General features: G+C 37.6%; 1 protein-coding gene and 1 pseudogene across 1 annotated transcript in view; one reads left to right on the plus strand and one right to left on the minus strand.

The window, feature by feature from the left end:
• Positions 1–24882, minus strand: part of Gfral (GDNF family receptor alpha like) — a 94998-nt gene that overhangs the window by 32089 nt on the left and 38027 nt on the right. The window contains exon 7 of the mRNA XM_045156977.1: positions 51–137. Coding sequence (XP_045012912.1) covers positions 51–137 — 87 coding nt within the window. The remainder of the gene's footprint in view (positions 1–50; positions 138–24882) is intronic.
• LOC101595287 lies at positions 22637–23130 on the plus strand (annotated as a pseudogene).

Genomic DNA, 24882 nt, shown 5'->3' on the forward strand with positions numbered 1-24882 from the left:
TTTAAGGAGGCAATAAGCAATAAGAATATGACAGAGAATGTTGAACTGACCATGGAGGGGAGAATGAAATCCTTCTAGAGTAATTTTCTTTGCATGTGCTCTTTTCTGTAATGAAATGCCTTTGACACTGGAATAATCTGAAAGAAAATAATAAAAATGAGATGATGGGCTGGAGATATGGCTTAGTGGTTAAGTACTTGCCTGTAAAGCCTAAGGACCCTGGTTTGAGGCTCAATTACCCAGGATACATGTTAGCCAGAAGGATAAGGGGGCAGACATGTCTGGAGTTCATTTGCAGTGGCTGGAGGCTCTGGTGCACCCATTCTCTCCCTATCTCTCTATCTGACTGTTTCTCTGTCTGAAGCTCTCAAATAAATAAATAAATAAAATGAACAATAAAATTATAAAAGTGAAATGAATATGTTTAAATATAATGTACTATATTGGTCAAATGGGTAGTAATTTGCTTGATATACTAGTAAAAGGCAATAATCTATTTATAGGATTCAATTTCAATACATATGCTCAATGTACATGAAGGAGGAACAGTTAAATTTTTACAGCTTTTTCCTTCCACTTTTAATCAGAGCATTTCCTTATAGAAACTTTACTTTTTACTTACACATGATGTTTGGCTAAAAAAATTACATTTCATAGACTAACTCATTGTACCTTACACACAGAGTGGGAGATCAAAAGACAATGATTTTAGGCTACCAACTTTTATACTAAAAGTTATTCCTTCTTTGTAGGAACAATTATTTTATATATACAGGCTATCTTGTCTTCCTCCAACCCACTCTCTAAACGAATTTCTAGAAACTCTCTAAACTAAATACTGTGGGTATCCTTCTGATCGGACACTATAGTATCTGCCCATTATTTTTGGTTTGTTTGTTTGTTTGCCTTTTGAGGTAGGGTTTCACTCTAGCCCAGGCTAACCCCAAATTCACTATGTAGTCTTAGGTTGGCCTCGAACTCACAGAAATCCTCCTACCTCTGCCTCCTGAGAGCTGGGATTAAAGGTATGGGCCACCACACTCATTCTTTTTATTTCCACTGCTCTGTCTCCATCTTCATCCACTGCCACACTTCAATAGCCAGAGCTTCAACGTCTACTGTGGAGACTTACCACTTTTTTTTTTTTTTTTTTTTTTTGCTTACGTGGGTACTGGGGAATCAAACCTGGGTCCTTAGGCTTCACAGACACCTTAACTGCTAAGCCATCTCTACAGCCCCTCCCCCTTTTGAAAAAAATTCTTATTAACAGTTTCCATAATTATAGACAATAAACCATCCTACTTCCCTACCCATCCCCCATTCCCACCCTTTCAAATCCACCTTCCATCAACTTCCCTCCCCTTTTCAGTTAGTCTCTCTTTTGTTTTGATGTCATCTTTTCCTCCTATTAGGAAGGTCTTGTGTAGGTGGTGTCAGGCACAGTGAGGGCCACAGAAAATTGTCAATAGAGTAAAGAGACAGCCTGAAGAATGGAAGAGCACCTTTGCCAGCCACATACCTCTGGAGGATCAATATTTAGAATATACAAAGACCTCAAAAAATAATATTAAAAAACAAACAACCAGTCAGAAATTGGGTGATAAATTGAATTGAGAGTTATCAAAAGAGGAAATACAGAAGTCAGGCATGGTGCCACACATTTTTAATCCCAAGACTCAGGAGGCAGAATTGGCCACTTCCATTGCTCTTGATTGTCTAGTAAAACTAGATGGTATTGCTAAAGACACCACACATTTTTCTATCGAGACAGGGAAACCAAGGTGGAAATGAGTGGGAAACATCTTGCTGTGGGTTAGATTTCTTTGTACTGGAAAGTGTTATGCAATCTGCTGATGGGGAAATTTGATCACAAGTCCTGGTTCAGCTGTGGACACTGTGTATTCTATAACCTACCTTCTAGGCAAAATGTGCCATATATAGATAGTGGCATGAATGTTATGGGAGAGACCAGCTGCTTTGTGATTGGGTTTGAAGTCCACTCCAGAGGAGGAAATCCATGCCTGCTACTGTAAACCTGACAAAAAAGGCTTATGGCTAGGGACATAAGCCCTAGAGGAAACCTATTAGTGTAATTATGCTAAACAGAAAGCATGTCAAACTGCTTTCTATATCAGTACTGCTTGAATCCTCGACTATGTCACACAAGTTTCATATCACAATGGGAAGTTGTTAATGCAGAGGCAAATAGCTAGCAAACTTGCCAGAAAATGTACTACTGTGTGCTCATCTTCAAGCAGGACATCTAAATCACCCCTCCGATGATCAAGGAAACTTGCCAAAGATGGAATGCGATTCTATCTGTGGTACAGCAAAAAGAAATTATGAAATTTGCAGCAAAATAGCTGGATATGGAAAGAATATTAAATGAAGCTACTCAAACTCAGAAAGAACAAAACTGCATGACCCCTCTGATATGTAGGTCTTAGCTTGTAAAATCTACAAGTATGAATATATGGGGGAGTGAGCATTAAATCTATAAAGATAGAACCATAGCCAAGAGTGATGAGCTGGAAGAGTGCAGAGAGAAATGCAAAGCTGTAATGCGGCACAAGGGTGAGGGACTTGGAGGGAAGAAGGGCAGGTGGGAAAGGGAAGGGAAGGAATCAACAAAAACAAATAGTATTTTAAAATGCCCCAGTGAATAATGCCTAAATATTTCTCTGTCCTCCAATTATAAATAAATAATGAAAAAGAAAAAAAAATTACTATATGCATTCATGGTAACAAAGCCATCCACCCCAACCTAATACCTAATTTAAATTCCCAAGGGTGGAACTTCCATGTATATTCAAAGTAAGCAAGCTAACCAACCCTAATTTGATACTTCATTTACATCCCTAAGGGCATAGAGACCCCCTGATCCAAGCCACCACATGGGTTACCCACTTGGGATCTCTCTTAGCTTGGTATCTTTCTGTGTTTTTTTTTTTTTCCCTTTCTATAGTAAAATCTTGCTTAACTTGCCCTTCCTGTTGCTTGCACCTGCCATTTCTATGCAGATCAAAAGAAATTTAACTCAAACAAGTAGATTGGGGAGTTTTGAGTGTTCAGTAGTCTAATTCCTAAACTAAACCAATACAGAGCCAAGGACGGCTCTATTGCTCTCAAAACTTGCAACACTGACAAATGACATAACCACAGTAGAATCAGAAGCAATGATTTGCATTACAGTGTCTCCTAGGCTTACCTTGCCACAGAGGAGGGTTAAACACCACTGTTTCAGTTGCCTTTCTCATGAATAAATACTGAAATTTTGAGCCTGAATCCCTTCTATAAGCATGTCTAAGGTGTTTCTTTTACCTCAGTAGAATAAGCTCTCTCTCTTCAGAAATTCTGAAAGAATTTTAAAAATGAAGAAAGAAAAGGAAAGAAAAACCCTAAACTATTAGTCCTTTAGGTCAAGAGAAGAGATTTGGTTTTATGAATGGCCTTGCCCTTTTGTTTTCAATTGCTATTAAGTTTAGCTTTAAGTATAAATAAATACTTTCTTTTGTTTTTCTCCTTTGGAATTAAGGTACAAGGAAATTACTTTAATTTTTAATTGGGGATATTATTCTTTTTTATATTTATTTATTTATTTGAGGGAGAAAGAGGTATGAGAAGGAAAATGGGTGTGCCCGGGCCTCTAGCCACTGCAAAAAAACTCCAGACATATGTGCACCTTATACATCTAGCTTTAAATGGGTACTGGCGAATCGAACCCCAGTCCATAGGCTTTGCAAGCAAGCACCTTAAAAACTGAGCCATCTCTCTCCAGCCCTGGGAAATTATTTCCATACATTGGGAATAATATTTCCTAGATCCAAAATAAGGGTAATGTCCTTTAGGGTATTGTGAGAGGAGAAAGAACAAGTTATATAGTTCAATGTGCTTGTGAAAGACTAGTTGGCCAAAGAAGTATGGATTTTTTCTGGGCCCTTTCTCTTACCCCTCGCTCTGCATGTCTGTCTCAGTCCCAATGTCATGCTGTCTTTATCAGTATTGACCTGTGGCATAATTTGATATTGCGAATTCTTAGACTTCCAGATGTGTTCTTTCTCCTCGGGATTTTTTTTTCCTTTTTCTTTCTTGGCTATCTGTGATCTTTGGTGTTTCCATATGAATTCTTGTTTGTTTGTTTGTTTTCTAGTTCAAAGAACATCATCAGAATTTTGAGGCAATTGCATTGAATCTGTAGATTTCTTTTGGTAGGAGTATCATTTTCACTGTATTGATTCTGCAAATCAGGATCATGAAGGTTTTTCCATTGTGTAGCATCCTCTATGATTTACTTTTTCAGTGTCTATGTTTTCATCATAGAGATCCTACCCATGTTTGGTTAGCTTATTCTGAGGTATTTAAGTTTTTGGTAAATGGGATGAGTTCCGTGGTTTCTTTTTCTTTGAGTTCATTATTTATGTATATGATAAACACTGATTTTATGTGTTGATTTTGTATCCTACAACATTGCTGAAAGTATATATTTTCATTAGGATATTTTCTTTTGTATATTCTATTTGATCTTTTAAGTATAGAAGCATGTCATTTTTATATAGAGAGAGTATGACTTCTTCCTTTTCTATTTTTGTTCCTTTTATGTCCTCGTGAGAGTGAACATTATTGTCGTTTTCCTATTTTTACATATTTTTGCTTGGTTTTTCAAGGTAAGGTCTCACTTTAGCACTGATCTGGCTCTCACTCTGTAGTCCCAGGCTGACCTTGAACTCACAGTGATCCTCCTTCCTCTGCTTTCCAAATGGCCAAATCTGGCTTGCTTCTGTTTTTATAGGAATTTTTCTCCATTTAATATAATGTTAGCTGTGGGTTTGTCATACATGGCTTTATTGTTTTGAAGTATGTTCCATCTATAACAATTTTCTCCAGGATTTTCAACACAATGGCATGTTGAACAATGCTGATGTCTTTTCTGTATCGAGACGATCATGTGATTTTGATTTTTAAGTATATTTATGTGTTGTGTTATATTTCTTGATTTATATATGTTGACTGAACCTAGAACCTTCAGAATGAGTCCCATTTGGTCATGATGGATAATCTTCTTAATGTGTTTTTGAATTCAGTTTGCAAGAATCTTGTTGAGATTTTTTCATCAATATTCATCAAAGAAATGCATCTGTAATTTTCTTATTTGGTTGTGTTAATCTGGTTTAGTGATCAGGATAATGCTGGTTTTGTAAAATGAATTTGGAGGTGTTCTTTTCAGTCTGTATTTTGTGACTGCTGGAGAAGAGTTGGTATTCGGTTGTTCTTAAAGGTTATATAGAGTTCCATGGTGAATCTACCTGGTCCATGGCTTTGCTTTAAGAGGCTCTTAATTACAGCTTAGTGGTGTCTATTTGAATTATTGATGTCCTCCATTTTAGCATTTGAAGGCTATGTAAGTTTAGACATCTGCTCATTTCTTCTAAGGTTTCTAGCTTTTTGGAATATATACATTTTTAAAGCATTCCTTAATGATGTCTTGGATTTCATGGGGTGAGGACTATTGTAACACCTCCTCTTTTGTCTCTAATTTTATTAACTTAGGTCTTCTCTATCCTTCTTATTGTGAGTTTGTCTCAAAGCCCCAAATCTTCATTTGATTAATTATGTTTGTTTTTCCTTTAGTCTCTATTTCATTTATTTCTTTTTTATTTTTTTTTAATTTTATTTATTTATTTATTTATTTATTTGAGAGTGACAGACCCAGAGAGAAAGACAGATAGAGGGGGAGAGAGAGAGAATGGGCGCGCCAGGGCTTCCAGCCTCTGCAAACGAACTCCAGACGTGTGCGCCCCCTTGTGCATCTGGCTAACGTGGGACCTGGGGAACCGAGCCTCGAACCTGGGTCCTTAGGCTTCACAGGCAAGTGCTTAACCGCTAAGCCATCTCTCCAGCCCTCTATTTCATTTATTTCTGCCTGTTCTTGTTTTTAGTATGTCTTGCTGTCTACTGAGTTTGGGGGTGGCTCTCCTATCTTGCATTCTCACATATAGGTTTATTTTCCCAGAGCCCTGACATGGATTTATAGGTTACTTAAAATCTCTCTAATTTCTTGATCTGGGTGCTTTCCTCTTAGGACAACTTGGCTGTATCCCATGTCGGTAGTTTGTGTTATCATTTTCATCTGTATCTAAGAGTTTTGTAAATTTACTCTTTTATTTCTTCAACAATCCTCAGCATACTCCTGTGTGTTTTCCATTCATCAAGAACTCGAGCAGCTTCTGTATTGTCTTTCTCTGTTGATATTTACTTTAATCCAATTATGCTCTGATAGAATACAGGACATTACTTCATTTTTTGTATTTGTTGAAGTTATTTTGTGGCAAATTATGTGATCAATTATGGAGAAGTTTCTGCGGGCTGATGAGAAGACTGTGTACTCCTGTCGGTTGGGTAGAGTACTTTGTACGTGTTTGCTAACTGTTGCGCAATTATGTAGTGTAGCCCTGGTATCTCTTGGCTGATTCCCAGTCTGCTTGAAACATCTTATTGTGTCAATGGGGTATTAAAGTCTCCCATGATTATTTTGTCTGCACATACGTGCTCTTTTATGTCATTTGGTATTTATTTTATGAAGTCAGGAGCCCCAGTACTTGGAGTGTAGGTGTTTACAACTGTAGTATCTTCTTAACAAAATGTTCCCTTTATTAAAAAGGAATGTCCCTTTTTGTCTGTTCTGATTAGTTTGGGTTTGAAGCATACTTTTATATAAGGATGGTCACTTCTGTTTGTTGACAGCTTCTATTTGCTCAGTAGTTTGTTTCCCATCCTTTGATTCTCATGGATGAACTTCTTTGGTGGCTAGATGAGTTTTCTGGGGGCCATAAGCAGTTGAGTCTTGTTTTTTAGTCTAGTCATTTAGTCTTTGTCTTTTTATTGGTATATTAAGGACATTTTCATTTAGGATCATAACAGAGAGAAGCTTACTGTTTCCTAATATTTGTTGGGTAAGGTTCTGTTGGGCTGGATTGATGGCACTGCTTTTTCCTTTTCCCATGGAGAGTTTGCTGATGTGTTGTGTTAGACATAGCTGAATCTATCCTGTTTTCCTTTTGTTTATATGCTTCTTTCATGGAGGGCACTTTATCTTGTATTTTCACAAATGGGTTGTTTTTGTTTTTCTTCCCTATAAATTATTTCTTTCAGAATTTTCTGTAATGCTGGCTTGGTTGACATTAATTGCTTTTATTTGTGTTGGTCATAGAGTATCCTTATTTCTCCATCAATTTCAACAGATATGTTTTGCTGGGTAGAGCACCGTGAGTTGGTAATCATTTATCTTCAGAGCTTGGAATAAGGCATTCCACTTTTTTTATTGGCTTTTAGAAATTCTGATGAATATTTTGAAGTTACTTTTTCCCCTCATATGTGAATTGGCATCTTTCCCTTGCAATTTTTAGTATTATATCCTTAGGAAGAATTGCTGAGATTGTCTCCAAGATGTATCATATAAAGGACCTTCTCTGGTCAAGTTGATTCACTTCTTTATTTTTTCTAGATTTTGAAAACTTTCTCATTATTTCAATAAACAGTTGATCAATTCCTTTTGCCTTTATCTCATCTCCTTCTACCCATTGTGTTCTAAGGTTTGGTCTCTTGATTTTTTTTTCCCCTAGAGTTCCTGGAAATATTGGTTATGCTTTTGTTTATTTGCATGTGTGAGTATTGCCCTCCATCCCTGAGGAGATTCATTCTTCTGCATGACCATGCCTCTTAATATGGCATTCTCATGTGCTTTTCATTTATGACCACAGATTTCATTTCCCTGTATTCTGTGTGATTCTTTCTCAGCATTTCCATTTCCTTGCTAAAATTTTCCTCCATTTTTTTTACTTTATCCTCCAATTTATTGAATATTTCATTCACGCTGGAGACCACCTTGTTGATATCTTGAATATATTATTTTAGCTGACCAATTTGATGTGTCTAAGTGGTTGATACTTGTTTTTAGAGTAGAGTTCTGAATTTTTTCTCTGATCTTTCAGCTACTTTGTCTTCTGTCCCTCTGTGAGAGCAGTGGGGATGATGAGGTGTCCTTTACATTTCTGGTTTCTGTGTGGTGGCCTGGGCATCTGTGGACATGGATTTTTTTCTCCACATTTTTATTTGTTCCCTCCTCCATGCTCTCTGGTTGCCTCTTTTGTGTATTCTTTGTGTTCCACTTGGAGGTGTATTTCTATTAGGTTGACAGGACATAGGGTAACATTGAGTCCCACGGACTTGGCAGTTTTGGGTCAGCTGTATAAGAACTTTTTGTGTTACAGTTCTGTTTCCTTTTGTTTGCTTAAAAATTAATATACAACATTTTAGACATTTATATCAATGTGGCATTAGAGTAATTAGCCACTAGGGCATTGACATCCCTATTCTACAAAAAGCAAGTGCATCAATAGAAAAAAAGACAAGAGATTCCCCAAAAGACAAGATAGCAAGTTAAAATGTCTTTAAAAAGTGATCAAAAAGAAGAAAAGGTGATAGAAAACGAGAATAAGAACAGAAAAGGACAGAAAGAGAAAGATTAGTAAAATACAATACTAAGACCCAGCAAAATAAAACTAAGGAAAATAATATAAAACAGAATAACAAAAAAGAAAAATACACCAGGGGACTAGTCATAAATATATATCAGCCAGTGAACATCCCTCCTTTCACTGGGTTACAGTTTGTAATGATCATTCCCCAAGGGACGTGGTACATAATTGACGGTCCTCCCACTGAGGGAGACATTTGGATCCATGGTTTAAGTAAGGCTTTTGGAAACTTCATCAACCTGGATCTCCCATTGCCAGGAGAACAAACTGATTAGGGCCAGCATTTTATTCACCAGTCATGCCTGACCAGGATCTCATTACAAAGTGGTTCAGCCAGGATATCTGGTGGCCCTAAAGACTTACAAGGACAGTTCTTGTAAGATATTGACAAAGATATTTATATATTGAAAGACATTAATAGCACTATACACAGTAGAGTTATGTGACATAGGTCAGTAAATGGAAAGAAGCCAGCCTTTGACTATCAGCTATGGAATTAAGATCCTGGGCAAAAATTTTCTAAATGTTTGGTTTGGTTTTTTTTTTGTCTTTATTTTCAATTATCTGTGTCCCAGTTTGCCATTCTACTAAATCAAGCTTAAAAATATACGGCTAGTAATGAAGATTAACAGAGACAACCATGTAAAATGTCCTGCAGAATTCAGAATTACAAAAGCAGCTATGAATGTTTTGGCAGTGGTTACATAGTAGTATTAATTATAAAACATTTAAAATTAAATATTCCTAGGTCCTACCAATACAGGACTTGGTTTAACAGTAGGAGAGAGAAGTGGAGGAAAAGTACTGGAATTTCATAGTCTACCCAGACTCTATTTATTTATCTATCTGTCTATCTATCTATCTATGATAAGAGAGAATGGCTGTCTCAGGGTCTCCAGCCACTGCAAAAAACTCCAGATGCATACATCACAATGTGCATCTGGCTTGCAGGTATTTTGGAGAATCAAAATTGGGTGCTTAGGCTTCACAGACAAGTGCCTAAACCACTTATCTATCCCATCCCTTCTTCCCAGACTCTAAATATACAGTCAGGATGGAGAAGCATAGGGCCGAGAGAAGGAAACATATTGTTGAGTAGTGAAATAAAACTCAGCCTTTAAACCTTACACACAAACCACTTGGAGAAATATGAGCAATGCAGTTCTTTTTAACCAGGTCATCATGGACAAAGGCCCAAAAAGAGAGAGAATAAAAAGATGCCTCCTGGCTTGTCCTGGCAAAGCTGGAACCCAGTGTCTGACCTGTTCTCATCCACAATGGCTATGAATAATTCTTCAGTGACAGTGCCCTTTAGTTCTTCCACAATCAGACACATGTAGATATGCTGGCCTCTCTTGGGACAGTCCCTTAGTCCAACACAAGCAATCTGCTCTCTTCCTTACTCACCTGAGCCTGACAGTAAAGCCTACCTCAATAAGCTATCAAACTTGCCATGTGGGCATGGGGGTATTTGTTTTGGCTGTTCATTCTCCTCATGTCTGAACATCCTCTGGTAAGCCCCCACCATGCCAGTGGCAGGGGGGTGGGGTGGGGTGGAAGGAACGTTTCTTCTTTCTTTCTTTGCTCATCTGTTGTAAGCTATGGGACCTTTTCTAACTGATCTCCTAGCTTTTCTTCTAATGTGAAGGTGAAGGGCTTACACCCTCATGCCCCACTTCCCGGTGGGTATGGATGTGTTCCTTTAAGCTGAGGGAAGGAGAATTTCTTCTATCACTTATTCAATCTCCTGTGAGATCAGGCCCTTTTAAATCCTTCCGAGTCTTCTCTTTAATCCCATGCTCTGCTTCCCTCAGGGGCTCTCAGGTCCTGCACAGGTGTGTGTCCCCATGTGTGCACGCTTGTGCGTGCGTGTGCATGTGTGTGTGTGTGTAATTATTCCAAATAAACCTTATAATTTAACTTTTTAAAGAATGTGTTTCCTTAATGTATTGTTGAAATGGACAAGAATCTAAAAATTGGGATTCACAGGCCAAGGGCAAAAACTTTCTGTTTCCTGAAACCTTGTAACACACTCACTATAGTAAGCTAGTGAAATAGAAGTTGTTAATAAGAGAGAGGTAGAAGGAGAAACATGAGGGAGAGAAGACATTGTTTAAGGGGTAATTGATGAATGTTAATTTGACATAGGAATGGTAACTAGTAAGACAGCCTTATGAATTTAAAAAATGGATGAGTAAGACATATTTCTACTTGGAAAGTTCCTTTACAGCTAGCTACCTCTTACTATTAAAAGAAAGAGAAAAAACAATTAGAAGTAACAATATTTTCATTGTAGTAGAGGGGTGCTGGAATAAAAGTCTGGGCCAAAGAACAGTGAGAAAAATTGGCTGGATCAAAGCAGGCATAGAAAAGTGTTGGAAGTAGCTATTAAGGTTGTAGACATATGCTTACTGTATATTTTCAAGTTAATACCTACCATATGTAGCTCAAACCATTGTAAGATTTAGACTGTGTGTTTCACTAGGAAAAATGAGTGAGTAGAGATGCATGTACTGAATCATGGCTGTCTTGGATGCTTAAAGTGTGTGAGCAGACTCTTCATTTTCAGACCCCAATAACACAACACATTGTATCAGAAGACACATCACCCTTTGAAAACAAGACCAATTGATTTATGTGGCTTCCAAACTTTCAGCAAACTTTGCTTCCCAACTAAAGTGGATGTGTAATCAGAAACTAATGAACTCTCTAAGCTAATTTTACAACTGGGTTACTATCACATGTCTATAGGGAATTTCTGCCCACCAAACCCAGGTATTAATGCAATCAGCACCACTGTTATGAACTCAAAGTATATTAGCATTAGAGAAAATGTATGCATCCTTGATGGCAAGCAAAATAAAACAAGGCAAAGCCAAACCAAAACAAAGTCCCTGAACCCTGAAACAGAAGCAAAAGGAAAGAGACCAAAAGAAGGAGATTGTACGGGAGGGATTCTGTCAAGAAGATATCACTAAACAGTCACATGGACAAAGAGCAGCTTTCTAATTTTATCTAGTTTGAAACAAACTTTGCTTCCTAAATTTATACCTGTACTAAACATTTGTTTTCTGAAAAGTAATGAATGAGGAATACAAAAATGTTTTAGTATGCTTTTATCATTCAGTAGATCGCAATATGACATCAGAGAACTCCTATAACCATTAGACTGAAAGCATGTTTGCTAATGTTCACAGTGCTGAAAGGATTTTCATGAACGCATGAAAAGAACTCTAATGGGAAGTTTGAGAAATCTGATGCTAACGGGAAGATAAACCACTTAACATTACCAATGCATTCTTCACAAAGCCTTACTCAATGCTCACCTATCTCATCAAAGGGACTTTATTTGTCCAAGTGCCAAGCATTCCTTCTTTTTTCTAAGAAGTCTATCCTCAATATAACGTCCCAGAGTGTAGGTGCCAGGGTAGTAACTATTAAATTCCCACATGTGGTATTTTATGGGACTACAACTGATGCTATTACATTGTTGTCACAAGAAGAGTTCACTTTTCAGCTAGGAATACATATGTTCATAATAAATGGCTTTTATGACTCCACATACACAATCCTGATGTACAAAGAGTATAAAGGCAAGACTGTTTGTTTTATGCAGCCTTGGCATGAGCTTCAGCCCCAATCATAGGCAATGAGACTACATGAAGCCAATGAAAGCACAGAGTTGGAAACTGGAAAAGATAACACAATATTTCCATAAAAGCCTGCTATTGTTCAAATTATAGCAACATTGTTTTGTTGTTTCATTTCCCTCCATCATCTTAAATGTGACTTTCTTCTATAGTGATGCCAAAATGTGAATTGTCTCACTCATCAGTGGCAACTCTTTAATCTTGAATTTTTGGCTTAGATAAAATGATGTAGGTAGTTCTGGATGATTCATGCATTTCATGCTTGGTAAAAGACTTTTGTTCTCCCTTAACTACATACAGAGAGGCCTTGAAGAGCAGAGCTGGGAGAGTCAAGGCAGGAGACAGTTACTCTCCTGTTGTATCTGCTGAAGGTTTGTACACGTCAGTGTTTCCAGATTTTAGCAGTGTGAAACATTTTCTGAAAAATAAAAAACCAAGCCAAATTTGCTATGTTTCTCGGTTTCAGATCTGCAGACAAAATTTGAACCAGCTGGATTTTATTAGGAACTTTTGCATGCAGGGAAACCTAGCAGTGAATATAAAGCCAACATTTGTGTGCCCTGGAACAGGCTAAGTCTTTAGGGGTTATCTTCCCTGTCGCTATCACTCTTCTCATGAGAGACTGTTGAATTTTTAAAGTTACAAAGAGAAAAACCTGACAGATAGTTCTTTAGAGAATCTGTTTGGAATTTTATCTAAAAAAAAAAAAAAAGAGGTAGAAAGAACAACCAAAGACACTGACACTCTTGGGCAAATCTTCAGAGATAAGAAGAAACTTTGCTTCTGCAGCCTAAGTTGGAGTTATCCAAATTGAGACATTTCCTATACACATGTACTTAAAAAAACAAAAGCCAAGAAGAGATTTACCCACATTTATGTGAATTCATACATATACACAATAGTACTTATCAAAGTGGCAAAAATTGGCTACCTATTTGGAGTTTGTGGGTGGCAAATCTCCTTGTAATTTAAATATGTTGTAGGTGGAAATTATTGTCCTCCTTGTTTAAAACCTGTATAAGGTCATAGACTTAAATATATCAGTAGTAGAAATTTCTCTCTTTTCCTTTATAAAAATGTTCATCTTTTTAGTAATCTAAATTAAGATTTGAAGTAAAGGGGGCATGTCAAGTATGAGAGTTCCTTTTGTTGTTTAGTTTTCCAAATTATAAAAGGCTTTATAAGCACTGCCACTCATTATTATCAAAAGACATGTTTCTTTGCTTCTACTACTTCTTTAGCATAATCTTTAAATAGAAGTATTCTTGGCTGTCTTTCTATTTGTTATAATGTTCTAATTCAATTTATAACTGCCGGGACCAAGGCATCACCTCAGGTTGCAAATGTCACCATGGAAAGTACAGTGTAGTCAAATACACTCAGGGTTTGTTTTGATGTTAAACATGTAACTTGATCAAGCTAATTGGTGCACTTGTCCAACAAGCCCAGTTTTAGCCTTGGAAGAGATTTGGTATGACTTTCTAAACATTAAACACTCAGCTGGTGACACTTTTTTCTCCTGACCTTGACTAGCGTTCCTTAGATCAGTGGAGTCAAGCATAATTCTTTAACTCATAAACTGTACTGCTCTTTTTTTTTCCTTTTGAAGCAAGCCCAGAAGACTGGCCTATCTGTATGTGTGTGTGTATGAGAGAAGAGGGAAAGTTGGCATGCCAGGAGCCACTGTAATCAAATTCTAGCTGATTGCATCACCTTGTGCGCATGGGCGACCTTGTGTGCTTATGTCACCTTGTGTGTCTTAAGTGGGACCTGGAAAATCAAACATGACTTCTTAAGCTTTGCAGGCAAGTACCTTCTCTGCTAAGTCATCTTTCCAGCCCATAAACTGTACTTTTTCATGTTTATCATAAGTTGATTTTGAACTCACTACATCTGGAATATATTCACAGTTTGTACTTAACAAAAACAGAGATCACCTTGCTATTCTTTAATCAAAACTGGTGCCTCTCTTCCTGTTGAAACTAGGGTGCTATATTGTGTAGGAGATAAATCAAGAGGTGATTATATAGTTTTCTTGTTCTACTGATTCAGTAAGCAAGTTTTAAAACATGTAGGATCATAGTAGCACAGATGGCAATGCACAGCAAAGCTGATACAGTTCTTCCTACTACGCACAGAGTGTAGACTCTGTTGATGATCCAAGAGAAATGTTAAGAATCTTTGAACTCTCTAAGACAGCGCTTGTTACAGAGAGTGCATGTTAAAACATGTGGTGCAGGGTCACACAGTGTCAACAATATGTGGGAACTTGTTAGAGCTGAAAATGTCCAAGTTCCAACTTGGAGCTATTGAGTCAGAAATCTTGGGGTGGGAATTCAATAATATTTATTGAAGATAGCATCAAATGATGTAGCTGGCGTATGAGAACCAAGTACCTAAGATACTCACTTAAGGAACGGACTTAGGGATATAACATGGACATCTGTTGGAACTCTTGCATGGCGGCAAGACCATGAAAAAAAGTCATGAGATAGTCTTGAGTTATCAAGTCAGTCAGGATGTTTTATTTTTAGTAACAATGATATATATATATATATATTTTTTTTTGATTTTTCTTTAATGACTCCTAGGTATTCATATAGATCATAGCCATAGATGCATGAACCAAATCTACCAGTGTCATATGGGAGTTTGTTAGAAATGTAAATCTCTCATGATATGAGAAAGGGAAACACAGGTGTAGACGATGTGACTTTAATTGAAGTGTGGGTGGATAACGTACCTATGACTTGAAAGAAGATGGAGGCTATAAGAGAAGTGTCAGGATGGAAGTGTGGGCATTGATAGGGGAGGGAGTGGGACTAAGAGGACAAATAACAACCAAGTGTGCCTGAAAATGCCATCAGGATATCCAGTACTCTGTATCCTAACTAAAATTTAAAAATAAAAGCTGTGAAACAAGTCCCATCCTAAAATCAAAGTTTGCCTTTTCAAAACAGTTAAGAAACCATGAAACCTGGCATGGTGGTCTCAGCACTAGGGAGGCTGAAGCAGGAAGATTGGCTGGGGTGCAAGGCCAGCCTAGGCTACATTGTATGACCCTGTTTCCAAAACAATTTTAATAGACTTCTGGTTAAGATGGCAGCTTAGGACCCACACCAAAGCAGCCTAGGGGAGAAAAAGCCAAAGACTACCCAACAAAATAGACACTTCTACTAAAAAGTGAGATGTATAAGAAATTAAAACAGCAGCAGAGAAGTAGGAGAGATCCAGAGCATCCAGAGCCCACACAGGCATACCTAAGAGGCTCTGGCAGCCGCTGCTCCAGCAGCGGCAGTGGAAGTGGCAGCTCCAGCTTCAGCATTGGCAGTGCCAGGTCCAGCAGCAGCGGATCCAGCAGCAGCAGCAGTGTGGATGCAGCAGCAGCAGCAGCGGAGGCTACAGCAGCAGCAGCTGCAACAGCAGCAGCGGATCCAGCAGCAGCATCTTCACCAGTGGCAGCAGCAGCGGGGCTCCAGCAGCGGCAGAACTAGCCGTGGCGGTGCCAGGTCTGTGGGGGCTGCAGCTGCCAGGCTCGACTTGCCCCACAGGAAAAGCCAGTGCCCAGCTCCAGAAAACAGAACAGTGGTCCAGTGATCCAGCCAGCCTATTTGAACCCACAGGGCACCAAAGAGGGACACAAGCAGAGCGCACCATAACTGGGACCAAAATCATCCAAAAAGGTAACTGGGATTGCACAAGGGAAGGGTCTCACTTTGTCATAAGCTGACTTGGAACCTTCAACAGACCAGAAATCTTAACCTCTTTGTTGATAGAGGATCTGGTTGTTATAATACCCCCTCTTACATAAATACTCAGTGCTGTTTTTCATTTAATGTGTACATTGTTTAGTTAAATTTTAGAATCTATCTGTATTTTGTTCCACTCAGCCTACTTGAATACAACCATAGCAGGAAAATCCAACCCCTGGGAACACCTTTGTAGATACTCTGAGAGTCTTAAGAGATACAGCTAACACCTTAAGCTCCTACCCTGAAGATATATAACATCAGAATAATTGATGCAGCTATGAATACCCAGCTAACTAGAAAATCCAAGCATTACCTTAATCCAAGATGCAAAAATATATACATTATACCACAAGAAACACTAAAAATGAAGACAATATAAACCCAACAAAAAGTATTAATGCATCAGAACTGACCTCCAGTGAGAATGAGTTAGAGGAAATGTCTGAGAAAGATTTCAAAAGAATGATTGTAAATATGTTCAAAGAAGTCAAAGAAAGAGGAAATCAAAGGAATCAAAGAGGAAATCAAAGGAATCAAAGAAGGCACAGGACACCAATTTAAAGAAATAAAGAGGTCAATACAAAACATAAACAAAGAATTAGACATAGTAAAGAAAAAACCAGTCAGAATTACTAGCAATAAAGAATACAGTTAATGAAATAAAAACACTCTGTAGAAAATGTCACAAGTAGAATGAATGAAGGAGAGGACAGAATATATAAGCTAGAAGACCAGGTGGCAGATCTAATACAGTCCAACAAAGAGAAAGACAAACTAACAGAAAAGTATGAATGGGAAATTCAAGATATTTGAGATACTAAGAAAGGATCAAACAAGCATCCAGGGCATAGTAGAAGGAGAAAAAATTCACTCCAAAAGCATAGTAGGCATCATCAACAAAATTGTAGAAGAAAACTTCCCCCAAATTGGGAAAGAGGTGACAATGCAGATACAGGAAGCCTTTAGAACTCCCAGCAAGACAAAACTTGGAAAGAACCTCTCCTCGCCATATTGTAATCAAACTACCAAACACACAAGCCAAAGAAAAAATGTTGAAAGCAATTAGAGAGAAAAATCAAGTTACCTACAAAGGCAAGCCCATCAGGATTACAGCAGATTACTCAACACAAATTTTAAAAGCCAGAAGGGCTTGGAGTGATATATTCCAAGTTCTGAAAGATAACAACTGTCAACCAAGGAGACTTTATTCTGCAAAGCTATCCATTCAAATATATGGAGAAATAAGAGCATTCCATGACAAAAGCAGGCTAAAGAATATTTGAAGTCAAAACCAGCTCTACAGAAAATACTTGAAAGAATCTTCTGTGCTGAAGAGAAGGAAAAGCACACATATAAGGAACCTGGAAGAAACAAATAATACTCAAATACTAGTTAACACAAGACAGCAAAGGTAGAACCAGAACTACGAAAAAAATGGCAAACATAAATACACAGCTTTCAATAAAATCTATTAATATCAAGGGCCTCAATTCCCCAACGAAAAGACATAGGTTTGCAGACTGGGTTAAAAAGCAGAATCCTACAATTTGTTGTCTCCAAGAAACTTACCTTTCTACAAAGGATAGACATTATCTTAGAGTGAAAGGTTGGAAAATGGTGTTTCAAGCAAATGGGCCCAGAAAACAAGCAGGGTTTTCTACCTTAATATCTGACAAGGTAGACTTCAGTCCAACATTAGTCAAGAAAGATAAGGAAGGTCACTTTATATTGATTAAGGGCACAATCCAACAGGAGGACATTACAATCCTAAACATATATGCACCTAACGTGTGTGCTCCAAAATTCGTCAAACAAACACTATTAGTACTAAGGTCATAGATAACACCAAACACAGTAGTAGTGGGTGACTTCAACACCCCACTCTCATCAGTTGACAGGTCTTCCCAGGAAAAAATAAACAGAGAGGTATCTGGACCTAACAGATATATACAGGACATTTCATCCAAATGCTGCAGAATATACATTCTTTTCAGCAGCACATGGAACATTCTCTAAAATAGACTATATATTAGGACACAAAGAAAATCTTAACAAATACAGGAAAATTGAAATAATTCCTTGCATTCTATCTGACTACAATTGAATCAAACTACAAATCAATAACAAGAAAGGCTGTAGATCATTACACAAAATCATGGAAACGAAATAATACACTACTAAATGATGAATGAGTCAATGAAAAAATTAAGAAGGAAATCAACAAATTCATAGAGTCAAACAATAATGAGAACACAACATACCAAAATCTCTGGGACACAATGAAGGCAGTCCTAAGAGGTATACTTATAGCTTTAAGTGCCTATATTAAGAAATTAGAAAGGTTGCACGTAAACGACCTAATGCTTCACCTTAAAGCCTTGGAAAAAGAACAAGGCACACCAAAAATCAGTGGACAGGAAGAAATAATAAAGATTAGGGCAGAAATTAATGAAATAGAAACAACAACAACAACAAACAATCCAAAGAATCAATGAAACAAAGAGTTGGTTCTTCAAAGGATAAACAAGATTGATAAACCCTTAGCAAATCTTATCAAAAGAAAGAGAGAAGAGACAAAAATTAATAAAATTAGAGATGAAAAAGGCAACATCACAACAGATACCAGAGAAATTAAAAAAAATCATAGGGACATACTATAAAATCATACATTCCACTAAGTAGTAAAATCTGAAAGAAATGGATGATTTCCTTGATTTATATGACCTACCTAAATTAAATCAAGATGAGATTAATAACTTAAATAGACCTATAACAAGTATGGATATCTGAGCAGTTATTATACATGGCCATTGCTAAAATTGATGACTTACTTTTATGATTTCAAAAGTTTGTCAAGTTGTAAAGAAATAGTGTCTATTCAGTGAGGTCTAGCTACTTCTTTTAAATGAATTATACATCCTTTGCATCCACATTATGGTTTAAAATTGATTATAGAACTTTCTATTTCAGACATATTGGTGTTATAGTGCCTCTCCTACATTCTCTGCTATAGGGTAGTTTACTGTCAAAAACAATGTGGGAATATTAGAAGTATGTTTGTTGATCAGCATTTAAGTGTTTGCCTGAGGAAGAAGAATAGTAGACGAAGGTGCTCTGTTTATATTTTAGATTTGAAAGCTAATAAAACTTAAATATACTGACTTTTCCCCAAAGACCAGCTCAAAGAAACATCCCAACTTCTAAGTCTATAAATTAAAGGACATAAAAGCCAAAATTACATAATTTATCATGAATATAAATTACTACATTGAGTAGTAATTAAATTTTTGTAAAGAAATGATGGATTATTTGTTTTGATTATTCTTTTTATTGCTAATTTAAAATACACATATCTCTTCCCAAAAATTCCAAAAGTTTGCAAATAATGAAAACCAAGATCCTAAAGGAATAATTTCTGGTCTCTGAAAGGAAAAACATGCATCTCTAAATTAATATCTATGAATTTGATGACTTAAAGTTTTACCATGGTCCTATTTTAATATAGAAAATAAAAATTGACTGTTCAGAGATATTGTATGAATATAAAAATAGACTAAAGAAAGTCTGTTCCTAAGCCAGGAGTGGTGGCGCACACCTTTAATCCCAGCACTCGGGAGGCAGAGGTAAGAGGATCACAGTGAGTTCGAGGCCACCCTGAGACTTCATAGTGAATTCCAGGACAGCCTGGGCTAGAGTGAGACCCCACCTCAAAAAAAAAAAAAAAAAAAAAAAAAAAAAGGAAAGTCTGTTCCTTAGCAAACAAGGGGACTATTTTAGCACCTGGACTGAATTTGGAAGAATACTAGATTTGAATTAGAGTAGACAGCAAGAAAAAGGCAGTGGTTTCAGCTACATTGAGTAATTAAATAAATTCACATAAATAAAAATAAGCCAAACTGAACTTAAAATTCCTGAAATACTACCATATGAGTTGGCTATAAAAGATAGTTATATGTATGTGAGTATTGTGCAAAATGCTAGAAGAAATTGAGGGAGGGAGAAAGAGAGAGATAGAGAGAGTAAAAATGTCTTTAACAATTCACTTTGCTCACTGTTTGCTTATGGTAGACAATGTTTCTCATTCAGTGATTGCATGACAATAAAATTTTTTGAAAGGTGAGTTTGACCTTATATTAATTGTATCTTTTAATCCTTTAGTATGAATAAGTATAAAATTTTATTTAGTGGGCTGGAGAGATGGCTTAGCGGTTAAGCGCTTGCCTGTGAAGCCTAAGGACCCCGGTTCAAGGCTCGGTTCCCCAGGTCCCACGTTAGCCAGATGCACAAGGGGGCGCACGCGTCTGGAGTTCGTTTGCAGAGGCTGGAAGCCCTGGCGCGCCCATTCTCTCTCTCTCCCTCTATCTGTCTTTCTCTCTGTGTCTGTCGCTCTCAAATAAATAAATAAATAATTTAAAAATTTTATTTAGTATAGAACAAATATATCATGGTATATTATCTACCTACATGTGCACATCGGTGGGTTCCTATCTATAAAAGCTCACACTAATGGAATATGAGTTTGTGTCCAGACCTTTGCTGGGAGTAGACAGATGAAACACTGTGAGGCAAGATGATATGCAGCCAAATAAATCATCTCTTCAGTGAACAATGACAAATGAGATGAGCAAAACAGTTTTACCAGCAACCTGATACCTGTGATAAGGCATCAGCAGACAAATGAATAAGTAGAACTGCAGAAATTCAAATGGTAGAAGTATAGGATAGTCATAGTTTCTTTTTACTGAGCTTTTACCCTTTTAACATTTTTAATATTTTAGGAGATTACATATTAATATCCTACAAATTAAGATTGTATAGATCTATTGGAAAGTATCCCATTGTCCTTACATTATCAGCCAGATGAAGTCATATCTAGTAGGTCATTCAAAGGATTACAAATTAAAGAAAAAAATGTTGTGATCAATGACTTAATCATAGAGTGTTGACATAAGTCAATGATTTTAGTTTCTTATAACTTACAACTTTTGAAAGAAAATCTATAAAGCAGAAAAGTATTAACAAATAAAACAACTTTAAAATGTTTTCGTGTGTGTGTGTGTGTATGGGGGGGGGGTGCACCAGGGTCTCTTGCCACTGCAGATGAATGCTTTGTAAGGGTGGCTGGGGTTTTATAAGTGAATGCCTTTAATGGCTGAGCCACCTCCCCCGAAACTTATATTGTGAACTGCAGCAGCCTGGGCTCATAATTCCTGATTCTTATGCTTAACTATTTTAATTGAACAATTTCAGCTAAGTGGTAACAAGGAATTGAGACTTCCTAATAGGGAAACTGGTTATAGATCAGTAGAGTGAAAAAATGGAATGTAAAGGGACACAATAGACATGCTGAAACATCCTCCTGTGCAGGCCTTGCCTCTAGGCACACATAATGGAGGCCTCCACCCAAGTTGATTTTCTTGACAGATAAAGGAGAAGTTTCAGGAATTGTTACCACAGGCCTTATTACAAAATACAGGTGTTTTCTGTTACTGAAAAAAAAAAAAAAATGGGATGACTTCTCTGTGCAATGTACCATGACCTTCTTGTACCCTTCTGTTTCTAAATACCTTTATGGTTACATAGCATACTATGTTTCTTGCCTTATTTCCACCTAACTTTGTATTTTAACTTCCATCCTGTTTTTACAATGAACATCTTGTGGCTTTTCTCTAATTAAAGCTGACACTCCCAGCAGTTCGAGCCTGCAAGCTAAGGTCACACAAACTCTGGGACACAGACCTGATGTACCAGATTTCTTTTTTTTTTTTTTTCTTCCTTTTCTTTTTACCCAATAAAACTTTGCCTTATATTTCAAGAGTCAATGATCTTGCTTCTGTGACACTGTACCCCATAAAATCTTGGGGGTTCATCTGGGATTTATATTTCAAGACCTCCCTTCCTAACTCTGGGATGACCAAACTGGAGAAGGACCCCTAATCTCAGCCAGAGAATCATATCTACATCTGTCTGCATATTCCTGGTTTTGGAGTTGGTAGTAAGCCATTGATGGGGACCTTTTGCCTAGGACTGCCAGCTCCCACCCTTATTTGGTAAGAAACTTCCAGAGGTGATTTTTCCACTCTTCTTTTGGTTTTTCATATTTTTTCCCTGGTTTTTCTAGTTTTCTGGTTTTGTGTGCTTTTATGGGTCCAAGAGGGAAGGTGGATGCAGCATTAATTCCCCTGGATGGGGGTGCTAGTGGCCGCCTTTGACCCTCTCTGGCTCTGTTCAGAGATTTCTCATAGAGGTCTGTTTCTGGTTCAGTTTCAGTTTGGCAGACACATGGCAGTGTCAGGAGACACATTATTGCTAGCATGTTTGTGTTTGTTGTTGTGTTTATCTTGTCCTCATCTTTTCAAATATTGGTAAAAATCATCCTGTTGAAAAATCTCCTTTAAAATTGGTTAAAAAGCATTTTTCTTCAAATCCAAAGGAACCACATAAGCCAGTTGCACAAGGCACACATTCATCTGAAGATCTGAAGTTTTTTTTTTGTAGTGGCTAGAGGCCCTGGCATGCCCATTCTCTGTCTGTCTGACTGTCTCTCTCTCTCTCTTTCTGTGTCTTTCTCTCTCTGCTTGCAAATAAATAAGTAAAATTAAAAAAAAAAAAAAAAACAGAAAAAAGATGTCACCTTTGGGGCCCTGTGTCAGTCTCTGCAGCCGTAGGTCACTCAGACACTGAAGCTCTAACTGCAGCAATGAGCAGCAATGAGTGCTTCAAGTGTGGACAATCTGGTCACTGGGCCAGGGAATGCCCTGCTGGTAGAGGTCAATGCTGTGGAATAAGAAGCTGTGGCAGAGGTGGTTTTACCTTGGATAGAAACATCTGTTATCACTGTGGTAAGTCTGGTCACCTTGCAAAGGATTGTGTGATCTTCAGATGAAGCCTGCTATAACTGTGGCAGAGGTGGCCACATTGCCAAGGAGCCCAAGAGAGCAAGAGCAGTGCTGCTACAACTATGGAAAACCAGGCCATCTGGATCATGACTGTGACCACATGGATGAGCAGAAGTGCTATTCTTGTGGAGAATTTGGACATATTCAGAAAGACTGTACCAAAGTAAAGTGCTATAGGTGCAGTGAAACAGGTCATGTAGCCATCAATCGCAGCAAGACAAGTGAAGTCAACTGCTACCACTGTGGTGAGTCAGGGCATCTTGCACGGGAATGCACCATTGAGGCTACAGCCTAATTATTTTCCTTCATTGCCCCTCCTTTTACTGATTGGTGGTTGTATTATTTTCTCTGAATCCTCTTCACTGGCTAAAGGTTGGCAGATAGAGGCTGTTCCCAGGCCAGTGAGTTTTACTTACAGTGTAAAAGGTGAAAAAGGGTGGAATAAAAATGATTTTCTGCATTTATCTACAAAAAGTTTATGTTTAGTTTGGTAGAAGTGTTATGTATGATGTTTTGTTAAAGAACCCCGTTTCTGTGCCACTGGTGAATAGGGATTAATGAATGGGAAGAGTTGATTCAGACCAGGAAGCCCTTCTGGGTTTCTTGAGTGTGTTCCCATGTAGAAGATAAAACCAATTTTGGAAGTGTCTATTAAAAAAAATGCTTTTTGAAGAACCTACCTTGAAAAACCAAAAAAAAAAAAAATGATTTTTGAGTGGAACTTAGATCAGAATGTGAAAGTATGTAGCTGAATCTGAGTGTATGTAGAAAGGATATAAAATATCTAAAAGGCCAAATTTTGCCTAAAATTAATTTCCTTTTAGAAGGAACAGAAAGCTAATTTTCAGGCTAAATCTGAACACCATGCCTAAAGTTGAAGATTTTTCAACTGTTTATGGACTATCAAGGATGATCTAAAAGTTTTATATAGGGACATAGATTTAAGGTAAATTCAGCTTACATTAGTCACAGTGATGTCCTATGCTAGGTGGGTTACAAAGTCATAAGCACAGGTGTAATTCATATTCTTTGGAGGTCTAACTAGCTTAGACATAGACAAGATCCTATCACCTTATTTATTACAAATGGGTAAAATAAATTTCCTAGGTAAAAAATAACTTCAGAGTAAGACAAGGAATGTTAGGATACTTAGCTCTCTGCTCTGTCATTTCCTTTTGCTCTTGCTTACTGTTATAAGCTATTTAAAAGTCATAACAAGCTGGGCTCTGGGAAGAAGGATGATGACCCCTTTATCTCAGACCCCATGCAAGTTTAAGCCATGTGTCCCCTTGACTCTGTCTAGAGACAAAATGGCCATTTGCCTCTGATAAGGAAAAGGACATATAACAAATGGCATATAACTTTGTTTCTCTTTATAGTTCCTCTCTTTTGAATACCTAAAGTCACATCTGCTAGATGAAGTTTCTCAATAGACAAAAGGTTAAATAAGTAAACTGAGTCAAGGTACTTGATCAAGTTACAAACTTCTTACATAAAGCAAACAACAAACATAACTAAACTGTATATCAGGATGTAAACAGATGATTAAGAAAGGCATCAAGTAAATGATGGCTTAAAGGTTAAGGTGTTTGTCTGGGAAGCCTAAAGACCTAGGTTTGATTCCCCAGCACCCCACCCCCATGCTTATTGTTAAACCTAAATCTGATTTAAAGCAGGTTCTATGATATGTCTTCTAGAGACATATACCCATCTTCTATACCCATCAGCCTACATAGGAGGGCTGTCAGCAATTTTTGTAGATCCTCTTCACCACAAAGGAACATAAGAAAATCTGAATAGAAGCCAAGAAACTAGTGTTGGGAGCTGACGACTGCCTCATGGAGAACCCTAATGTTATTGACAAGGTCTTCACTTCCATGCATTCGGACTGGGATCCCAACACTGCTGAAGGTAGGGCATCCCTTAACCTGTTTCGACGGACTCTGGTTGGTGGTCTCCAGGCAGCTGCTTGCTTGACACCCTACAAATTTGTCAAAGGTGAATGAAGTGACTCAAGGGCCCACAGGACCCCTCACAGCTTTCCTAT

This window comes from Jaculus jaculus, chromosome 8, assembly GCF_020740685.1.
Source record: "Jaculus jaculus isolate mJacJac1 chromosome 8, mJacJac1.mat.Y.cur, whole genome shotgun sequence".
Lineage (NCBI taxonomy): Eukaryota > Metazoa > Chordata > Mammalia > Rodentia > Dipodidae > Jaculus > Jaculus jaculus.